Below are 17,111 nucleotides of genomic sequence, written 5' to 3'. Positions count from 1 at the left end.
TCTGGCGTTTCAAAATAATGGTGTCGGTCCTGATAAGTAACCCACAGTCGTGCAGGCTGCAGCATGCCGAACCTGACTCTTTTTTTATGCAGCACCGCCTTGGCCCGGTTGAAGCCAGCACCTTCTTGGCCCATCTCAGCACACTTTCTTTGTCCGCAAAGCGGTGGAACCTTGCCACTATCGCCCTTGGCGGCTCATCTGCCTTGGGTCTCCTCGCCTGGACCCGATGAGCTCCTTCCAGCTCCAGGGGGGTCGGAGAGGCCTCTGCACCCATCAGCGAATGGAGCATCGTACTCGCGTACGCCCCGGCATCCGCTCCCTCCACTCCTTCGGGAAGACCCAGAATCTGGAGGTTATTCCTTCTCGACCTGTTCTCCAGGACCTTAGTTCTCTCGGCTCACCTCCTGTGCACCGCCTCATGCGCCTCCATTTTTACCGCCAGGCCCAGGATCTCGTCCTCGTTGGCATTCACTTTCTCATTCACCACACGAAGCTCCACCGCCTGGGTCTTCTGGGTCTCCTTCAGCCCCTCGATCGCCAACAGCATCGGCGCCAGCACCTCCTTTTTCAGCTCCTCCACACATTGCTTGAGGAACTCCTGCTGGTCTGGCCCCCACGCTGCTCACTCTCCACCCTCCACCATCTTGTCTTTTTCCCCTCGTTTTGGCCTCTGCTCCAGGGCCTCTTTCCTCGTCGCTCCACCGCTGATCTCTGCCATATATTGTGAGGGGGGACCTCACTGCACCTTCCCACATGGGAATAAATCAAAACAGCTCCGTTGGGGCTCCTTTGGAGAGCCCAAAAGTCCGTAGTCGCGGGAGCTGCCGAAACGCGCGGCTTAGCTCCGCATCGCCGCAATTGGAAGTCGATTTCCTTTTCTAAAGGACAATGACCAGATGTTTTTTTATGACAATGGTTTCCTGGTCAGCATTAGACTTTTAATTCCAAATTTTTTATTGAATTCAAGTTCCACCATCTGCCCTGGTGGAATTCGAACCCAAGAGCGTTACTCTGGGTCTCTGGATTACTAGCCCAGTGACAATATCACTACGCCACTGCCTTCCCTAGGAGTACCATCACAGCTACAATTGTCTCTGTCCTCACCCAATGTCAATCGACATGTAGGCAAACAGAGCAGCCATTTTGCATCCAACAAATCTAATGTGATCTTGGCAGTGTTGTTTAAGGGAGAAATGTTAACCAGGCATTTTGAAGAACTCTCTATTCTTTGAACGGTGACTTAGGATCTTTTGCATCCACCTGCCAGCAGGTAGATAGGGTCCTGTCTGACCACTCCGTACAGCCTCAGTGCTGCACTTTAGAGTCAGCTGAGAATTTCTGTTCAAATCCTTGGGTTGATATGGGTAGCTTTCTCTCGGGGGAAAGCGAGCACAGAGTCGTGCAGAAATCTCTGAAGCGATGTTAACCATGTTAATTTCACATACAGGACATGCTTGAACCATTTTCAGCCGTATACTATAGCAATTGCATTGTAATGAGAAAACCGTGCTACATTTAATTAGTCTCATCACCAATTGCAGGAGAGGTCTCGGTTTACTGGGCAAGGCATCTACATTTAGATCACTGGCTGCAGGCACGCGTGATCTGTGCCATATTGTGCGAATTACTGCATCCTCAAAAATATAAAATGAAGCTGGCTATTTAATTTCCTTTGCATCTTTTGAAATTCATGAAGCTTGCACCACCTTAAAACTGTAAAAAAAACACACCCACCCTGTGGACTAGTGCTTTGATGAATGGAACAGAATGCCTCAATCTTGCTATGATTTGTGTTTTTGGTTGAAAAATAATAATTGCGCATTCTTCAAACCCTCATGCACTGAGAGACTTTCAGCTTGGAAAATATTCAAATTCTGTCTTACTACAGCATAAATATCATTTTTAATGATTGTCCTAAAAGGGTAACCAGCGAAGTAGATGGGTTAAAGAGGATTCTTCTCCAATAAGAAATGCCTGACACACCACAGGAACGCAACCAATCTTTGTTATCGCTTTGTTCCTTCATTCTGGTGCCATTGGCCCACACCCAATGTGACCTGAACAGTAGATTTCCCTGAGTATTGGGAAGGTTTTCTAAGCTCCCACGGTCACTTTTGTTTGGATGCCAGAGATGGATGCTGCAGTTTTGTGGCGAATTTCAAGAGATGCATTCTCTTTTCAAGTGTGGGGTAATTGTTTTCCCTGTTCTCTCGTTTATTCCAACTTTGTGAGATTTGGTTGCCCCTTGAAAGCAAGGGGAAAGAAAGCTTGCGCTCACAGTGCATCTTTCAAATCCTTTAAGACACTCGAAAATGCTTGGCAGTCGATTAAGTAGTTGTAATCGAGGCGGCCAGTTTGCTCACAGCAATGTCCGACAAAGAGTAATGAGATAACATCGAGATAATTTGTTCATCGATGTTGTTGAAGGTTAACTATTGGCCAGGGCCCTGGGAAGAATTCTCCTGTTCTTCTTGCTGTAATTGTAGGACACAAGGCTTTATGATTAATCCAGCAACATTGCCTGTTTTGAGTGTGAAATCCACCCTTCTCCAAATCTCTGTTAGAATAATATTCCTTTGTTAAGCAGGCCTAGTCTACAATACAATAAGATACCGGGGACTCTTGAGGTGGAACAGTCTTCTGGCACTTGTGCCATCTTCACAATGTAGTTTTTCTTAAAGGAGGGTTGGAAACAGTCCTCCCGCCCACATCCCCAAATTATGTACAGGGCGGTACAGTGGTTAGCACTGCTGCCTCACAACTCCAGGGATCCGGGTTCAATTCAGGCCTCGGGTGACCTTGTGGAGTTTGCACTTTCTCTCCATGACTGTGTGGATTTCCTCCCAGTGCTCCGGTTTCCTTCCACAGTCTAATGATGTGAAGGTTAGGTGGGTTGGCCATGATACATTGCCCCTTAGTGTCCGAAAGGTTAGGTAGAGTTACTGGGTTACGGGGATAGGGTGGAGGTGTGGGCTTAAGTAGGGTGCTCTTTCCAAGGGCCGGTGAAGACGCGATGGGCTGAATGGCCTCCTTCTGCACTGTAGGGATTATATAATAGTTTGAGCAGGTCTAAATCACAGCTCTCTTTGAGTACATGGTAGAACCTAGATAGGTAATCTGAAAATTAGAGATTAATTTGGGACTGAAATCAGAGAGAAATGCCAAGTGGAAACCTGGAACCCGCTGCGTCAGAACATCTACAATGCTGGGTCACACTGCTCCACAACCTCGGTATTACATCTGACCCTGAGATAAGCTTCTGGCTAGATATCAGCGCCATCAGAAGACTGACAATTCCATTTCTGTAATGTCACCTGACTGCACCGTTGTTAATTTCCAAGACTGAGATTGGTCAATTTTTGTTCGGTAGGAAGGGTTATGGGAGAAAGGCAACTAAATTGAGCTGAGATGGGATCAAGTAGAATGGCTCTCAGTCTTCATTCACGTCCCTTATAATTGAGTGAGGTTTGCAGGTTGCAGTATTCACAAAGTTTGGCCTTTATGGAAATCCGAGCTATTGTATGTACACCTGGAAATAAGTTTTCTGATAATTCGATAAAGCAGTCTGTAATAACTTGGCTAGCAAGAGTATACTGTTGTTACCAATTAATGTTCCAGAGATCAGGGGTGCAATCTACTGGCCACTTTCCGCCCGAATGGTAATGCGGCCGGGAGATTCCTCTTTGGGGATCTACCCAGTTCGCCATTCCTCCCGAGATCTAACCTAATCCCGTGAGACGTAGTAATCTGAATCCTGCCCATTGTGGATGGAATCACAATTTTACAAATTTGCATGTTAGAGTGAGACAGCTAGTCTCACTATAATAAGCTCTCCCACGATCTACACGTGGGGTTGGGAATCTATCCCCTTCGCATCACAGACCGGTCAAGCACGTTCATTGCTGCTCTCCACAAACGGAACGGCACTCGTTGGAGTCGCCCACTGGATTGGAGGACCCCAGGTGCTTGCGCCCTGGGCAAGGTGACAACCTATCACTGCTGGTGCCACCTGGATACCTTGACACAGCCAGCCTGGTGCCCAGACAATGCCACCTGGGTGCCAGCCTGGCACTGCCAAGGTGCCCAGGTGATTGCATCTGTTGTTTAACAAAGGTTTACTCGACCTGATTTAACTTGGGTCTAGGGCAGTGGCGGCTGTCTCTCCGCTCCCATTTTCAGCTGGTGAGGTTCGGTGTGTGTGAGGAGGGCGGTTTCCCTTGAGTGGGTGGGGTGTGTGTGACTGTGGGGGTCTTCTGTTGGGAAGGTTCTGGGTGGGAGAGGGTGTTCTCTGGGACAACGGGTCCTGTATCCATGGGTGGGGGGCAGGGGATGCATTTGAACATTTTTTACAGAACGTTTAAAAACGATGCCTCAATCTACCATGGGGCCGAGGTTGCTTGCAGGTCAAGTTCACCAGCATGACATCGTGGATCCCACCCCTTCCATTTATTTTCTCTACGTGTTTGAACATTTTTGGCAGGAAAAGCTGGCAAGGCAGCTAAAGAATTAACTGGCGAAATGCATTTTATGTTCTTTAGGCTGTGATTATTAACTGTGTATTCCTGGAAGTAAATTTGCAATCTTGTAGATGTCCTCACTTGCAATATTGTTTTTCAGGAGGATGCCATTCAGAGGGAAAGTCACATGCGTTGGGCAGAGGGTTTTGTCTTAGTTTATGACATTACTGACAGGATTAGCTTCGAGGAAGTGATTTCACTGAAGAACTTCCTGGACGAAATCAAAAAGCCAAAAAACGTGACCCTGATTCTTGTGGGTAACAAGGCCGATCTGGACCACTCCAGGCAAGTCACCACGGAAGAAGGCGAGAAGGTGGCTACTGAAATGGCCTGTGCTTTTTACGAGTGTTCAGCTTGCACTGGAGAAGGCAACATAAATGAAGCATTCTATGAACTGTGCAGGGAGGTGAGGCGGCGTAAGATGATCCAAGGCAAGACAAGACGGCGAAGCTCGACGACCCATGTCAAGCAGGCCATCAACAAAATGTTGACCAAAATAAGTAGCTAAACATGTGGAGAGGAAAAGATTTTTCAAAACTCAAATAAAAAGTAGTATTACATTACTGTTGAATCCGCGGTAAGCAGAACGCATAGACGATAGTAGAAATTAACGAACAAGATTTATTACAATGCTATTCCAATACTCCTCCACTCCCCCAAGGGACTCCTTCCCTGACCTGCACCCAGGCCAGGGTCTTTTGTACAGCTGGGGCTCTCCTTGTTAAGGGGATGTCCCGCCCCCTTAAATGAGATGTTCATATTCTGGGGAGGCCATTGGAAACCTTATGGTCCTCTTCCCGGGACCTCCATTGGGGTTATAACAATTACACAAAATAGGAAGTAAGCAGCTAAGGGTGACAGCTTTCCAACTTCAAATAGCTTCAAATCAGTCAAATGGACAAAACCCAGCAGTCTTCTGATCGATATGAATGGTGTACATGTAGCATTACGTACCACACTTGTGTGCACATCTGGCTGATAACTCTCACTTGCGTAAAGGTCAACAGGATTTATTTTTAATTCCCTTCCACACCCAAATACAAACTAATTTGAAGTTGAAATAGTTTAAAAGTGTGAGGAAAAAATAAAATGACTTCAGGTTTTTAACTCTTCTGACGGGTATACTCCTTTTTATGTTTAATAAAAAGACCAGTTCCATTTTGAAGTGTTTGAGCAGGTACAAAACACAAGATATTGGCCTGCAGATAATGACCTGACTTATCAACAGACTAAGATCTTCAGAGTTTTACCAGAGTGGCTCAGCTGGTTGAGGTGGTGAATACCCCGGGGATCACATTGATCCCAGAATGGTTTATGCTGAATTAGTTGATCTCAGCCCTTGTGACAGTAGGCTTGCTGTAGTTGTCCTCAGCACCCCTTAAGGTTAGGGTGGAGAAAAAATAAACTTTAATTCCCACTCCCAATTGCTATCCAGGATCCCTTCTGGAAGTGCATATGATGAGGACTGGCTTGAGTTTGCCTGTGAAGCCCCCCCCCCCCCCCCCTCCATGGTCAAAATGGCTTCCAATGTTCTGGATATGAATATTGCCAGTTGGGCAAAGTACTGGAGGAATACTGTCTCCAATGGATCAATACCTTCCTTCCCCCTTGCACAGATATTTTTTAAATATAAATTGAGAGTACCCAATTCATTTTTTCCAATTATGGGACAATTTTGCGGGGCCAATCCACCTAACCTGCACATCTTTGGATTATGGGGCGAAACCCACGCAAACACGGGGAGAATGTGCAAACTCCACACGGACAATGACCCAGAGCCGGGATCGAACCTGGGACCTCGGCGCCATGAGGCAGCAATGCTTGCCACTGTGCTGCCCCCCACCCTGCATGAGATAACACCATAATAACAGGGGAAGAAGTGAAAAGAAAATGTCAGTATACATAGTTATAGCATCGCTATATGTTTGAAGTGATGATGTAGTTCTGAATTGTAAATATATATATATACATATATATATATATATATATATATATATATGCTGTTTTAAAATATCCAAATAAAATTGGATCTATTTGAATACTATGCAATTTAATTGGATCCCATTGTACTTCTGACCATTTATCATAGAGATTGCCGATAAATGCAATCGATGCTTTGCTTGGAAAAGCTGTAGGTCCCTTTCATTTAGGCTGTGTTTCTAATATTAAATCCAAGGTTGGCCGGCTCCTGTTGGTTGTTTACACAGCATCTTGTGCAATCTACAACAGCTTGTCATTCCTGGGACTGTAAATTGTTAATTGATGTTGTGGGTTGTCAAGCTATTAATGAAATTAATTAGATCTGTCAATCAGTTATTAAAGTGTCAAAAATTTAGAACAGTTTCTATATTCTGTACAAGCTTCCCATTTTTGTTTTTTTTCCTCATGGGAAGTAAATATGTTGCTTTTTTAAAAAATAGACGCTCTTACAATTTCTCTTGTAAGCTGTTTAAAAAAAGATCCAACTAAATTAATGTAGCAGTAGGATAATTCACTTGTTAGATGCTACAATTTGCAAAATCAATACATTATAAATTAGTGATATTTGTGTTATACCCTGAAATGTTTGAGATATTTTGTTATGAGATTGATTTATCTTCCTGTAGGTCACTCCTTAAACTGTACAACTACCCAATCACTCCATAGTCTGCTAAGTGTTGAAAAACTGAGCAAAAATACTAAAGAGGTCTCATATAATTGCTGTCACTTTGCTGTTGTAACTTGCTTTTCCATGTAAAAATAAATCCTGAAATATTTGTTATTCTTTGAAATATTTGATTAACTGCACCCGTGTACACACATTTCTGCATCCTGATCTGCCCCAACTTGACAAGTATGTGCTGGAGCTGGTAGGAGAGGAGGTGTCGGTATTTTGCAAGGTTGATATGCATAGAGCAAGCTGAGGGCATGTATTTATACTTTTCACATCTCTACCTATCACAGCCATGCTAATTGTTTCGGCTGTGGATGAGCCTTTTGATTCATCACGTCGGAAATATTGATAGCCGAGTTCCGCCCCTGCTACCAGTGAAGCTAGTTTCTGTCCACAACCCACCAGGTATTTGGCATCAATGTGCAGACAAGGCAGATGTGTTGATTTGAACATTCGCATTTCTGTAGGCAGATTGCTTTTTTCTGCTGAAAGGTATTTCATCCTTAAGATTGCACATTTGTCAGAAATAGACCTGGGTCCTGGCAATAACTCCCTCATTTTGTTTTCACTTAGTTTACTGGGAAATCTGGTGCATACTTACTTTGTAATGTAAAGTTTTATATCCTCTTAAAACAAAATACAACTTAATGGAAATTTTAGTGAAGTGCTGGACTTCAGGATAGTGCACAATGCAGACTCTGCTGTATTTTTTTTAAATAAATATTTTATTGAAAATTTTTGGTCAACCATCACAGTACATTGTGCATCCTTTACACAATATTATAACAACACAAATAACAATGACCTATTTTATAAACAAAAAAAAAAATGAATAAATAATAAATAACAAAAATGAAAACTAACCCTAATTGGCAACTGCCTTATCAGAAGTAAAACTCTCCAAAAATATAATTTAACAGTCCAATATATAATTATCTGTCGCAACGACCTATACATATTATACAGTATATATTAACAACCCTGAGAGTACTTCTGGTTCCTCCTCCCACCCCCCCACACCCCCCCCGATCCTGGGCTGCTGCTGCTGCCTTTTTTCCATTCCATCTATCTTTCTGCGAGGTATTCGACGAACGGTTGCCACCGCCTGGTGAACCCTTGAGCCGACCCCCTTAGAACGAACTTAATCCGCTCTAGCTTTATAAACCCTGCCATGTCATTTATCCAGGTCTCCACCCCCGGGGGCTTGGCTTCTTTCCACATTAACAATATCCTGTGCCGGGCTACTAGGGACGCAAAGGCCAAAACATCGGCCTCTCTCGCCTCCTGCACTCCCGGCTCTTGTGCAACCCCAAATATAGCCAACCCCCAGCTTGGTTCGACCCGGACCCCCACTACTTTTGAAAGCACCTTTGTCACCCCCATCCAAAACCCCTGTAGTGCCGGGCATGACCAAAACATATGGGTATGATTCGCTGGGCTTCTCGAGCACCTCGCACACCTATCCTCCACCCCAAAAAATTTACTGAGCCGTGCTCCAGTCATATGCGCCCTGTGTAATACCTTAAACTGAATCAGGCTTAGCCTGGCACACGAGGACGACGAGTTTACCCTGCTTAGGGCATCTGCCCACAGCCCCTCCTTGATCTCCTCCCCCAGCTCTTCTTCCCATTTCCCTTTTAGTTCATCTACCATAGTCTCCCCTTCGTCCCTCATTTCCCTATATATATCTGACACCTTACCATCCCTCACCCATGTCTTTGAGATCACTCTGTCCTGCACCTCTTGTGTCGGGAGCTGCGGGAATTCCCTCACCTGTTGCCTCGCAAAAGCCCTCAGTTGCATATACCTGAATGCATTCCCTTGGGGCAACCCATATTTCTCGGTCAGCGCTCCCAGACTCGCGAACTTCCCATCCACAAACAGATCTTTCAGTTGCGTTATTCCTGCTCTTTGCCACATTCCATATCCCCCATCCATTCCCCCCGGGGCAAACCTATGGTTGTTTCTTATCGGGGACCCCCCCAAGACTCCAGTCTTTCCTCTATGCCGTCTCCACTGTCCCCAAATCTTAAGTGTAGCCACCACCACCGGGCTTGTGGTGTAGTTCCTCGGTGAGAACGGCAATGGGGCTGTCACCATAGCCTGTAGGCTAGTCCCCCTACAGGACGCCCTCTCTAATCTCTTCCACGCCGCTCCCTCCTCCTCTCCCATCCACTTACTCACCATTGAAATATTACCGGCCCAATAATACTCACTTAGGCTCGGTAGTGCCAGCCCCCCCCCCCCTATCCCTGCTACGCTATAAGAATCCCTTCCTCACTCTCGGGGTCTTCCCGGCCCACACAAAACCCATGATGCTCTTTTCAACGCTTTTTAAAAAAAAAAAACCTTCGTGATCACCACCGGGAGGCACTGAAACACAAAGAGGAATCTCGGGAGGACCACCATCTTAACCGCCTGCACCCTCCCTGCCAGTGACAGGGATACCATATCCCATCTCTTAAAATCCTCCTCCATTTGTTCCACCAACCGCGTTAAATTTAACCTATGCAATGTGCCCCAATTCTTGGCTATCTGGATCCCCAGGTAACGAAAGTCCCCTGTTACCTTCCTCAACGGTAGGTCCTCTATTTCTCTACTCTGCTCCCCTGGATATACCACAAACAACTCACTTTTCCCCATGTTCAATTTATACCCTGAAAAATCCCCAAACTCCCCAAGTATCCGCATTATTTCTGGCATCCCCTCCGCCGGGTCTGCCACGTATAGTAGCAAATCGTCCGCATACAAAGATACCCGGTGTTCTTCTCCTCCTCTAAGTACTCCCCTCCACTTCTTGGAACCCCTCAATGCTATCGCCAGGGGCTCAATCGCCAGTGCAAACAATAATGGGGACAGAGGGCATCCCTGCCTTGTCCCTCTATGGAGCCAAAAATATGCAGATCCCCGTCCATTCGTGACCACGCTCGCCATCGGGGCCCTATATAACAGCTGCACCCATCTAACATACCCCTCTCCAAAACCAAATCTCCTCAACACCTCCCACAAATAATCCCACTCCACTCTATCAAATGCTTTCTCGGCATCCATCGCCACTACTATCTCCGTTTCCCCCTCTGGTGGGGCCATCATCATTACCCCTAATAGCCTCCGTATATTCGTGTTCAGCTGTCTCCCCTTCACAAACCCAGTTTGGTCCTCGTGGACCACCCCCGGGACACATTCCTCATTGCCATTACCTTGGCCAGGATCTTGGCATCTACATTTAGGAGGGAAATAGGTCTATAGGACCCGCATTGTAGCGGGTCCTTTTCCTTCTTTAAGAGAAGCGATATCGTTGCTTCAGACATAGTCGGGGGCAGTTGTCCCCTTTCCTTTGCCTCATTAAAGGTCCTCGTCAATACCGGGGCGAGCAAGTCCACATATTTTCTATAGAATTCGACTGGGAATCCATCCGGTCCCGGGGCCTTTCCTGCCTGCATGCTCCTAATTCCTTTCACCACTTCTTCTACCTCGATCTGTGCTCCCAGTCCCACCCTTTCCTGCTCTTCCACCTTGGGAAATTCCAGCCGATCCAAGAAGCCCATCATTCTCTCCCTCCCATCCGGGGGTTGAGCTTCATATAATTTTTTATAAAATGTCTTGAACACTCCATTCACTCTCTCCGCTCCCCGCCCCATCTCTCCTTCCTCATCCCTCACTCCCCCTATTTCCCTCGCTGCTCCCCTTTTCCTCAATTGGTGTGCCAGCAACCTGCTCGCCTTCTCCCCATATTCGTACTGTACACCCTGTGCCTTCCTCCATTGTGCCTCTGCAGTGCCCGTAGTCAGCAAGTCAAATTCTACATGTAGCCTTTGCCTTTCCCTGTACAGTCCCTCCTCCGGTGCTTCCGCATATTGTCTGTCCACCCTCAAAGGTTCTTGCAGCAACCGCTCCCGTTCCTTACTCTCCTCCTTCCCTTTATGTACCCTTATTGATATCAGCTCCCCTCTAACCACCGCCTTCAACGCCTCCCAGACCACTCCCACCTGGACCTCCCCATTATCATTGAGTTCCAAGTACTTTTCAATGCACCCCCTCACCCTTAGACACACCCCCTCATCTGCCATTAGTCCCATGTCCATTCTCCAGGGTGGGCGCCCTCCTGTTTCCTCCCCTATCTCCAAGTCTACCCAGTGTGGAGCGTGATCCGAAATGGCTATAGCCGTATACCCCGTTCCCCTCACCTTCGGGATCAACGCCCTTCCCAGCACAAAAAAAGTCTATTCACGAGTAGACTTTATGGACATAGGAGAAAAACGAGAACTCCTTACTCCTAGGTCTGCTAAATCTCCACGGGTCTACACCTCCCATCTGCTCCATAAAATCTTTAAGTACCTTGGCTGCTGCCGGCCTCCTTCCAGTCCTGGACTTCGACCTATCCAGCCCTGGTTCCAACACCGCATTAAAATCTCCCCCCATTATCAGCTTTCCCATCTCTAGGTCCGGAATGCGTCCTAGCATCCGCCTCATAAAATTGGCATCATCCCAGTTCGGGGCATATACGTTTACCAAAACCACCGTCTCCCCCTGTAGTTTGCCACTCACCATCACGTATCTGCCCCCGTTATCCGCCACTATAGTCTTTGCCTCGAACATTACCCGCTTCCCCACTAATATAGCCACCCCCCTGTTTTTCGCATCTAGACCCGAATGGAACACCTGCCCCACCCATCCTTTGCGCAGCCTAACCTGGTCTATCAGTTTCAGGTGCGTTTCCTGTAACATAACCACATCTGCCTTAAGTTTCTTAAGGTGTGCGAGTACCCGTGCCCTCTTTATCGGCCCGTTCAGCCCTCTCACGTTCCACGTGATCAGCCGGGTTGGGGGGCTTCCTACCCCCCCCCCCCCCTTGTCGATTAGCCATCACCTTTTTCCAGCTCCTCACCCGGTTCCCACGCAGCTGTATCTCCCCCAGGCGGTGCCCCCCCGCCCATCCCCTCCCATACCAGCTCCCCCCTCTCCCCAGCAGCAGCAACCCAGTAATTCCCCCCTCCCACCCCCCCCCGCTAGATCCCCCGCTAGCGTAATTACTCCCCCCATGTTGCTCCCAGAAGTCAGCAAACTCTGGCCGACCTCGGCTTCCCCCCGTGACCTCGGCTCGCACCGTGCGACGCCCCCTCCTTCCTGCTTCTCTATTCCCGCCATGATTATCATAGCACGGGAACCAAGCCCGCGCTTCTCCCTTGACCCCGCCCCCAATGGCCAACGCCCCATCTCCTCGACCTCCCCTCCTCCCCCATCACCACCTGTGGAAGAGAGAAAAGTTACCACATCGCAGGATTAGTACATAAAACTCCTCTTTCCCCCCTTTTTAACCCCCCTCTTTGCCCCCCACATTCGCCCCACCACTTTGTTCAAACGTTCTTTTTAATAACCCGCTCATTCCAGTTTTTCTTCCACAATAAAAGTCCACGCTTCATCCGCCGTCTCAAAGTAGTGGTGCCGCCCACGATATGTGACCCACAATCTTGCCGGTTGCAGCATTCCAAATTTTATCTTCTTTTTATGAAGCACCGCCTTGGCACGATTAAAGCTCGCCCTCCTTCTCGCCACCTCCGCACTCCAGTCTTGATAAACGCGGATCACCGTGTTCTCCCATTTACTGCTCCGAGTTTTCTTTGCCCATCTAAGGACCATTTCTCTATCCTTAAAACGGAGGAATCTCACCACTATGGCTCTGGGAATTTCTCCTGCTCTCGGCCCTCGCGCCATCACTCGGTATGCTCCCTCCACCTCCAACGGACCCGCCGGGGCCTCCGCTCCCATTAACGAGTGCAGCATCGTGCTCACATATGCCCCGACGTCCGCTCCCTCCACACCTTCAGGAAGACCAAGAATCCTCAGGTTGTTCCTCCTTCCGTTGTTCTCCAGTGCCTCCAACCTTTCCACACATCGTTTCTGATGTGCCTCATGCGTCTCCGTCTTCACCACCAGGCCCATTATGTCGTCCTCATTCTCGGCTGCCTTTGCCTTCACGACCCGAAGCTCCCGCTCCTGGGTCTTTTGTTCCTCCTTTAGCCCTTCGATCGCCTGTAGTATCGGGGCCAACAGCTCTTTCTTCATTTCCTTTTTGAGCTCTTCCACACAGCATTTCAAGAACTCTTGTTGTTCAGGGCCCCATGTTAAACTGCCACCTTCCGACGCCATCTTGGTTTTTGCTTGCCTTCCTTGCCGCTGTTCTAAAGGATCCACTGCAATCCGGCCACTTTCTCCTCCTTTTTTCATCCGTATCCAGGGGGGATTCCCTTCTGGTTTACCGCACAGTGTTTTTAGCCGTCAAAATTGCCGTCGGGGCTCCTATCAAGAGCCCAAAAGTCCGTTTCACCGGGAGCTGCCGAAACGTGCGACTCAGCTGGTCATCGCCGCACCCGGAAGTCCGACTCTGCTGTATTTTGAAGAGTGGAACTTTTAGTAGGTGTGTCGGATAACATTTGCCATACATTTACAACATGATCTCAGTCCAGTCTCTGCAATCTGTTTCATACCACAGAATTCACTTGCTAACTGCCAAAACTACCACTGACCTACAATAAAACTGTTTCGAGACTGTCTACGAATGAGGTTGTCGATGTCAGGATAAGATCTTCATTGATAACTGGAAGCTAGATGGGACATTTTTTTAAAACACCGCTGTTGTTATGATCTGGAATGCACTGCCTGACAGGATGGTAGACGTAGATTCAATGGTCCTTTTCAAAAGGGAACAGTGGAATTCTTTGAAGGGGGAAACATGTCAGGATTATGGGGGAGGTGCTAGGGAATGGAACTGATTGGAAAGCACTTACAAAGGGCTGTCAAAGGAAGGATGGGCCAAGTGGCCACGTCTGTGGTTTTACAAAAAAGACACAAATGGATAATAATCTTTATTAGTATCACAATTAGGTTTACATTAACACTGCAATGAAATTACTGTGAGCAGTATCCATTATTACTTGGGAGAAGGCAAGGAAATGGGGATGAGAAACATATCAGCCATGATTAAATGGCGGAGCAGACTCGATAGGCCGAATAGCCTAATTCTGTTCCTATATCTTATGGTCTTACTATTAGACTATCACCGTGATATAAGCTCCCCAGAAGATATAACCAGGTTACAGATTGATGAATTATGAACTTGGTGATGTAGTGGGTTAGTAGCCTACCTTCTGTTTTGATTGAAATTTAACTCTAGGTAGTGGGTCATTTAATGTCGGGTGTTGGTTACGATGTTTGTGGGGTTTCTTTGCTTGTGCTCCAACTATTCTTGGTTTTCATGTTTCAGACTACTTTCAAAGGCGATTCTTGGTTCTCTACGTCTCAGTGAATGTTTTTGCTTGCCCAGATACCTGGACAAATTGGTATAATTCCCAGAGACAAGAAATTATCCCAATTGAGTTTTCAGCGACAGGTTTGATCACATGGTCCGGGATTCTCTGACCCCGCGCCGGGTCGGAGAATCGCCGGGAGGGGGGGGGGGGGGGCACGAGAATCGCGCCGTGCCGCCCTGATGCTGCCGATTTTCGGGAGCCTGCAGGATCGTCGCCGCGCCAGTCGGGGGCCATTGAAAGTGGCCCCCAGCGATTCTCTGGGACTCGACGGGCCGAGTGCCTCTGTGTTCGGCCGAGTCCCGCCAGCATGGATTACATATGGTCCCACCTGGCGGGACCTCGGAGTTCTGTCTGCGGGGGCCATCCTGGTGCAGGGCGGGGGATCCGACCCCAGGGAGGGCATCCACAGTGGCAGGCCCGCGATCGGGCTATTCCGTGGGGGCCTATGTTCTTCCGCGCCGGGTCCATGTAGGGCTCCACCATATTGCCCGGGGGCTGGCGCAGAAACGGGAACCCACGCGCATGCGCGAACTTGTGCCGGCCATGGCGCACCGGCTTTCGGGCACCGGAGCTGCGGGGACCACTCTGGCGCCGTACTAGCCCCCTAGGAAGGGTGGATAGCTGCCAGGTGAGGCCCGTTCATGCCGGCATCAGAACTTGGTCGCAGGATTGGAGAATCCCGGCCATGATCTTTTTGCTTTCTAACGGTAGCAGGGTAACACTAGTTATCACAGGTAGACAGAGTGCGGTTTGGGCACAGAGTACAAATTTGGGAGTTTGGTGAGTCTGGAGTTTGGTGAAGAGGGGAAGGAGACTAACAAGGAAAGAATAGGGCCCATGAAACACCAGGGGCGGGATTCTCCGATTGCTGATGCCGAAATCGCATTCGGCTGGAGAATCCACGTTTACGCCGGAATCAGGGGCGTGCCGTTTTTGTAATGCTCCGCCCCCTCAAAAATGGCGTACACTCTGAGGACGTCACCTGAGGCCCTCCCCAGTTGCTCCAACCCCGATGGGCCGAGTCTCCGATGGCGTTGCGCCCGTGTGCTCACACCATTCGGGGACCTCGCATAGTGGCTGCGGGCTGTGTCCAGCGCCGCCATTTGGGGGGGAGCCATTCCGCTGGCAGGGGAGTCTTCGGCAGGGGCTGGGGGGACTGGTGGGGGGTGGTCACTAGTTGGTGAGGGGGGATTATAGGGGGTCAGTTTTTGGTTGCCCGGTCCCCGCACGGCCAGCGCCATGTTGCACGGCACGGCCGCCATGCGCATGAGCAGCCACGGACCTGACCATTCTGCGGCCCTATCCGCAAGGTAAAGCCAGGGCTTTACGCTGCGCAGCTGCTAGACCCCCACCAGGCGGAGGATTGGTGCGGGGGCGGCGCCAACATTCTGGTCGTAACACCAGATGGCACCTGCGGACATGGCTGTGGGATCGGAGAATCCAGACCCAGAAAGGTAACCTATGTGTGGGGCGGAAGATGTGAGTATGGTTCTTCATGAGTACTTTGTGTCTGTCTTCACAAAAGAGAGGGACAATGCAGACATTGTACTTGAGGAGTATAAAGTGGTGGACATGATAAACACAGGGAGAAAGGAAGTATTAACGAGATTAGCATCCTTGCAAATGGATATATGGAATGGATGAAATGTACCCAGGCCGCTAAAAGAAGCAAGGGAGGAAGTAGTGAAAAGTTTGATAATTGTTTTCCAACTCTCACTGGAAATAAAACTCTATTGAAATGTAGGGAAAACAGCCACCAATTTGCACACAGCAAACTCTCACAAATGACAGTATGATAATGAACAGATAATCTGTTTATTGAAGGATGGATATTGGCAGGGACACTGGGAATAATTCCCCTTAATTGTCTCTTATTGGCTCGTACAGATCAGGATTTGACTCATGTCTTTTTAGCATTTTCATGAATATCGTAAATATTGATATCGGGGGAACGGTTTCCAAGTTCACAGATGATATAATATGGTCGCATGTTAGGACAGTGGTGGACAATAACTCTCTCCAGGCAGATTTTAATGCATTGATGGAATGGGTGAACTGCCAAATTGTATTTAATCTAGCTAAGCCCAGTGTTATGCATTTGGTAGAAGCAATTCTAAGTATACTCCATATGGAAGAGAATCGCAATCTGTTGAGAGAGAAAAGGGTTTTGCGTCATTATTCACTCTTGAGTTCATGACAAATATCGAGAAGATATAGCCAGAGATAATAGAATATTAGGTTACATTAAGAGGGCAGTTCAACATAAACCACTTCACACCATCTTTTTCAAATGCAAAATACAGTGGATGTTAGAAATCTGAAATGCAAACAAATGCTATAAATACTCAGCAGGCCAGATAGTATATGTGGAGAGAGAAACAGAGTAAACATTTCAGGTCAGTGGCTGACTCAATTAGTAATCTGAAAAGTCATCATCCCAAAACATGAATTCTACCTCTTTCTCCACAGATTATCAACAGTGAAACGTTACTCAACAAACTGTTGGGGTTGAGGGCAGATATGTCCCCCGGGCCTGATTGCTTACATACTAGGGTGTTAAAGGAATTGGCTGTGGGTATCATGGATCTATTGGTTATAATATCCAAAATTCCCTGGACATGGAAAAGGTTC

The 17,111-nt window shown here is 47.9% G+C and overlaps 1 protein-coding gene across 4 annotated transcripts in view; it reads left to right on the top strand.

The window, feature by feature from the left end:
* rerg (RAS-like, estrogen-regulated, growth inhibitor) overlaps window positions 1-7,273 on the top strand; it is a 71,483-nt gene extending 64,210 nt beyond the window's left edge. For all 4 annotated transcript variants that reach the window (XM_072471707.1, XM_072471708.1, XM_072471705.1 and 1 more), the window contains exon 5: window positions 4,618-7,273. In XM_072471707.1, the coding sequence (XP_072327808.1) occupies window positions 4,618-5,025 (408 nt within the window). In that variant the 3' untranslated portion in view covers window positions 5,026-7,273. The remainder of the gene's footprint in view (window positions 1-4,617) is intronic.
* Window positions 7,274-17,111: the final 9,838 nt, after the last annotated feature.

Source organism: Scyliorhinus torazame, chromosome 13, assembly GCF_047496885.1.
Source record: "Scyliorhinus torazame isolate Kashiwa2021f chromosome 13, sScyTor2.1, whole genome shotgun sequence".
NCBI classification, from domain to species: Eukaryota; Metazoa; Chordata; class Chondrichthyes; order Carcharhiniformes; family Scyliorhinidae; genus Scyliorhinus; species Scyliorhinus torazame.
Note: the sequence above shows the minus strand (reverse complement) of the source record. Positions and strands in the feature narration are given on the sequence as shown.